Source organism: Carassius gibelio, chromosome A3 (assembly GCF_023724105.1).
Source record: "Carassius gibelio isolate Cgi1373 ecotype wild population from Czech Republic chromosome A3, carGib1.2-hapl.c, whole genome shotgun sequence".
Lineage (NCBI taxonomy): Eukaryota > Metazoa > Chordata > Actinopteri > Cypriniformes > Cyprinidae > Carassius > Carassius gibelio.
The window spans coordinates 3,008,470-3,013,988 of NC_068373.1; the positions used below are offsets into that span (position 1 = coordinate 3,008,470).

The following is a 5,519-nucleotide window of genomic DNA, read 5'->3' on the forward strand; positions in this document are numbered from 1 at the left end:
CAATATTGGGTAAAAAGAGTACATATGCAATTATGTTGGACTCTTAGATCCTGAAATTCAATCAGTACCAGGTATTTTTGTGGCAAGTACAGTAACCTCTGTGAAAGCAGTCGTGACTTGTGTGTGAGCAATGAATCTGACAAACAAGGATTGCCATGTTCCCTGTGGCACAAGGCTAGGTGAGTTTCATTCCTTAGTCCCGCAACCTGGGGAAGAACACACAATGCTGGAACACAAAGTAGCTCAGATACAGACTCAAATTGAGCCCTCTCCAAAACCCAACGTTGACTTCAGTTAGTCTGTATTGGACAGTCAAGTCAAGTCAAGTCACCTTTATTTATATAGCACTTTAAACAAAATACATTGCGCCAAAGCAACTGAACAACATTCATTAGGAAAACAGTGTGTCAATAATGGAAAATGATAGTTAAAGACAGTTCATCATTGAATTCAGTGATGTCATCTCTGTTCAGTTACTGCACCCTATGTACTTGCTACATCATTAGAAGTATGGCTTACGCTAATATTAGTCTGTTTCTCTCTTATTCCGAGGTCACCGTGGCCACCAGATCCAGTCTGTGTCCAGATCAGAGGGTCACTGCAGTCACCCGGATCCAGTACGTATCCAGACCAGATGGTGGATCAGCACCTAGAAAGGACCTCTACTGCCCTGAAAGACAGCGGAGACCAGGACAACTAGAGCCCCAGATACAGATCCCCTGTAAAGACCTTAGCTGCGTCCGAAATCGCGTACTATGTGAGTAGGTACTACATTTAAATTAGAACGTACTTCACGACCGTTAAAAAAGTACGTTCTATATAGTATGAATACGGGTAGTATGAATGGAGTCCGAACGTACTACATGCGCCATATTGGAAATGTCACGTGACATACGCTGTCACCAGAGCATGTCACGTGACATCATAACAGCGAAAATTTAAAGAGCCCATTCCACTGACTGCACCAACTGCGAGCGATGTTTTTAGTTCTGCTTTCTGCCTTCATCGGCGTTTTTACGTCGTTCGAGCTCACAGTCCAGAGGAGGCGTCGGTCAGCTACTCGCAGATCACGCCTTCGTCGAGAACTTTTGCGGAATTTCTCAAATAACGTAAGTATCATCATTTATTTAGCTAATAAATTTTACCTCAGAAAAACACAAAAACCTGTGAACGATGACATGTTGATTTTTGGCAAGGAAAAAGTAATTTATTTGCTTGTGCTATTACCATCGATGAATAAACATGATATATAATATAATTCTAGGAGAAAATTATAACTTCATTATATTTATAATATATATATATATATATATATATATATATATATATATATAAAATATAAACACAAACATATTTTCAAATACACCATGCATAAAAAAATGGATTGTATACATAAATACAGACATACTATATTTATAAATAAGCCAACACAAGAAACAAGTATCTTGTTAATTAAAGTTGTATTCTAAAATAAAACTATATACATGTTTACAGATTGTGAGCCCTACAACCTACTGCCACTTGAATGCTGCTGTGCCAATTCTTCGGCTGTATTTTGAAGATGGAGCTGACCTCCGCCCCAACCTACGACTTTCACGGCAGTCCATCCAGTCCTTGATTGCTGCAGTGAAACCTGAATGCGACCATGGCTGGGAAAAGGATGTTGAGGTGCTCGTGTTCCTTTACTGGCTTGCCCATGCAGCATCATACCGGGTAGTGTCACTCGCCTTTGACATCCCGAAGTCTACTGTGCACGACATTGTGCACAGAATGAGCAAGGCAGTCATCGGGATTTTGAGGCAGCTCATCGCTTTCCCCAGTGCGGATGACCTGGAGGTGGTGGGAGCAGGTTTTGCCCAGCTGGCAGGGTCTCCAGCTTTCAAAGTAGTATCTGGTGCTATAGATGGCTGTCACATCCGCATCAAACCACCAGCAAGTGATGTGCAGTGCTACTTTAATCGAAAGCTCTTTAACTCTGTACAGCTGCAGGCCATCACTGACCACCAGGGGAAGTTCCTTGACGTTTTTGTGGGGTATCCTGGGTCTGTGCACGATGCCAGGGTGCTGAAGAACAGCCCTGTGTACACTGGCCGCCTGTTTCCACCTGCAGGAAAATGCATCCTTGGAGATGGTGGGTATCCTTGCCTGAGTGCGCCCATCTGCCTCATGACGCCATACAGAGAGCCTGTACAGAATGCTGTACAGGCTCGCTACAACAGGAAGCATTCTCGTGCACGGAACATCGTGGAGAGGGCCTTCGGGATGCTGAAAACGCGCTGGCGTTCCATTTTTTTCAAGGCACTGGAAGTCAGCCCTGCTTTTGTGCCAGAGGTCATTGCATGCTGCACGGTGCTCCACAACCTCTGTCTTATTAATGGGGACATAGTTGATCCAGAAGTTGCAGAGGATGACGATGGCCCACCTGAACCCTGCAACACAGAAGCCAGCGCAGGAGAGCACGTGCGGGACAATTTAGCTGCAGCGGTGTCTGCACCTGGCAACTGTGTGCCTGCTCTTCATGAGCACGATTACCTGTAGGACACTTAACACAGGTTAAAATCAGTTCTTGTTCTTAGATTGACAGTGTTCCAGCTTGTCTATGTTAGTTAATTTGTAAATAGTTAGTTGTGTGTGTGTGTGGGCACAGCCCACAGGGTGCTGTGATGCGTACAGTGCAGTAGTAGTAGTTAGAGAGGTGCATGGCTATCTGTGTGCATCCCTCTGTCTTACAGCTTACTGCCGCTGGACAAAGCCTCTCCATCACCAAGACTCCTGTCGGGCCTCCTCGCGGCTGCACATGGTAACTGGGGATATTACAGACCCAGGCTAATCGACAGGGGATCTCGGAGCTACAGTGGTCCCCAGAGGTGACACCCACCAACCACTGGCACACTGCCTTAGGCTGTGTGTGAATTTGTATACCAAATCTTTGACATCATAACTACATATCACATACTTGATCTAAATTACAAATTATTTACTTTAAATCCAAAATTTCCCAAGGTGTAAAGTCCTCATCTTGTACACATGCTTTGAAAAGAACATACATTGAATTATTTTAAAGCGATGCCCTACAAATGAAATTGCTAGTATCAAAGTCCCTTTAGAGCTTTAAGAAACCTGTGAAAATTACCTTACTGAAGCTGCTGAAGTTAATTTTCTTTCCTCATCATGACACTATGATAAAAATGTTTTAAAAATGTCTTTAAGCTCTATTATACTACTTTGCCAAAATTATGTGATTTTGTTTTAAGCTTTGTATTGTGTATCCATTTAAAAGTTAAATACACAAAAATAAAACAAATACATTTTACCGGTGTCTGGAGTGTGTGGGCATTTATCTACAGTGCGGCACTTGTTTCAAAAACCATCTGGAATCTGCTACAAAATACACATACAAATCACTTAAAAAATATTAATTACTCAATGCCACATATTAAGCACTTTACAACTGGCAATCTAGCTACTGCAAATCCCTGGGAATTAAGTGTTTTGTAATAAACTTGCAAAACCAGCATGACACAGTGAACTTACTAACAAATAAATTAAAGAGAGTGTGTACCATTTGATTCCTTTATTTTTTTGCAATTATTTCTAAGAGCTGAAGAAATCTTTCCTCTCTCTCTTTTGTCTCCCTTTCTCTCTCTCTCACTTCTCGGTCTCTTCTTTCTTCTCTTTCTCTGGCCTCCTGTTCTAGTCTCTTCTCATGCTCTCTTCGTTCTCTTTCTTTTCTTTCCTCCTTTTCCTCCATCTCTCTCCATCGCCTCTCCTCCCTTTCAATGGCATCTCTTTCTCTTTCAGCTTCCCTCTCCTCCATCTCTCGAATCAACTCCTCAAAATCTTTCCTTTTCCTCCCTACTCTTTCACGTTCTAACCTCACTGAGGATGGAGAGGTAACAGCAACATCCGGGCCAGATGAGGCAATAAGGGTGGGTGGTGTGATGGAGGGTCTGCCCCCTATTGCCTCATCCATGGCAGAATACCATTTCCAGGATGCTGCTGTAACCCCCCCATCCTCAGTGCTCACCCCAGTCTGTGGACATTTCAGATCCTACAAATATTTGAAAACAGAATATCAAGACAGTCAATTACATTGTAAACATATGATTTGTTAAATGATCGCATTACAGGGCCAAACATCAGCATGATTCAATCATGACAATTCTCATTTTAGGGTACAATAATAATAATAATAAAAATATCTTACTTTATATTTTTGTTTCAGGTTCTCCCATTTTTTTTTGATCTGAAGAGCAGACATTTTGCCCTCCAGCCTTTGCTCTGTGATAAAAACTCTGCAATAAATGCACAGAAATCAAGCATAACATGAATGCAGTAAGAGCTTGAGTAGAAATTTTAACATCTACAACGAACTTACTATTGAATCTACACTACAATAAAATAACATAGGCTATTACATTTGTCTTGTATAACGTTACTTACTCAAAACCTTTAATTGCTGCATTTCTTTTTCCAGTGAAGAGGGCTTCATTAGCCACTCTCCACTGTATAAGAACACGGGTGTGTTCATCAGTCCCTACAAAATCAACACAGAATTTAACGTGATGAACCATGGTAAATCTATTAATGTTTCATGGAAAAGCTGAGGTAACGTTAACTTGTTAACAGTTGTTAACAGCAGCTTGCTATGTAACGTTAACCATCAAATATTTCATAATATCAACACTGGTAAAGGAGAAATAAAAACGTTTTATCTCATTAAACTACTAAACAACGAACTTCTTTGTTTAAAGAAAACAGTGTTAGCTAGCTGATTTACATCTGATCGGACTATTCCCTAATAATAATAAAACTATTTTTTTCTGAATTGGCTGGAAAAGGACACCCTCAATTTACATTTTTTTAACAAGGCAATCGTTTACTTATATGATGTTAAACAAATAAAATGTAACCACAAAGAAACAAAAAATGCTTTATAAAGTACTTACACTTGAATAGAGCCGCGTCTCCGCTTTCCGCCATTTCCGCCATTTTCAAATATAACGACGAAAACTCCTTCCCCGTGGCATCATGGGATAGTAAAGTGTCCATCGTATGCGCACTTCGGAATCTCGCCGGAAGAAGTAGGTCATCCGGGTACTTTTCGCCTACTGTTTTTCGAATTCTATGATTTCGGACATACTACTCTGCTCGCGTACTGTTTTTCGCATACTATATAGTAGGGAAGTATTCGATTTCGGACGCAACTCTCGTCTCAGAGGAGCACCAGGACAAGACCACAGGAAACAGATGATTCTTCTGCACAATCTGTCTTTGCTGCAGCCTGGAATTAAACTACTGGTTTCGTCTGGTCAGAGGAGAACTAGCCCCCGACTGAGCCTGGTTTCTCCCAAGGTTTTTTTCTCCATTCTGTCACCGATGGAGTTTCGGTTCCTTGCCGCTGTCGCCTTTGGCTTGCTTAGTTGGGGTCACTTCTTCACAGCGATATCATTGACTTGATTGCAAATAAATGCACAGACACTATTTCAACTGAACAGAGATGACATCACTGAATTCAT

General features: G+C 41.4%; 1 protein-coding gene across 1 annotated transcript; it reads right to left on the minus strand.

The window, feature by feature from the left end:
- Positions 1-3,209: 3,209 nt before the first annotated feature.
- LOC127943920 (uncharacterized) lies at positions 3,210-5,211 on the minus strand. The gene is made up of 4 exons (XM_052539955.1): positions 4,950-5,211; positions 4,444-4,537; positions 4,208-4,295; positions 3,210-4,051 (listed from the first exon to the last, which is right to left on the minus strand). The coding sequence occupies exons 1-4, from the start codon at positions 5,050-5,052 to the stop codon at positions 3,575-3,577; spliced, it is 762 nt and encodes a 253-aa protein (XP_052395915.1). The 5' UTR covers positions 5,053-5,211; the 3' UTR covers positions 3,210-3,574.
- Between the last annotated feature and the right edge of the window lie 308 nt (positions 5,212-5,519).

Bases quoted from the DNA above. Each gene is read 5' to 3' on its own strand.
- LOC127943920 (XM_052539955.1), bottom strand. From the start codon at position 5,052: ATGGACACTTTACTATCCCATGATGCCACGGGGAAGGAGTTTTCGTCG. The intron at 4,538-4,949 runs GTAAGTACTTTA...TTGATTTTGTAG, and splicing joins AGACGCGGCTCTATTCAAGT to GGACTGATGAACACACCCGT. The intron at 4,296-4,443 runs GTAAGTAACGTT...CATTTATTGCAG, and splicing joins GCAGCAATTAAAGGTTTTGA to AGTTTTTATCACAGAGCAAA.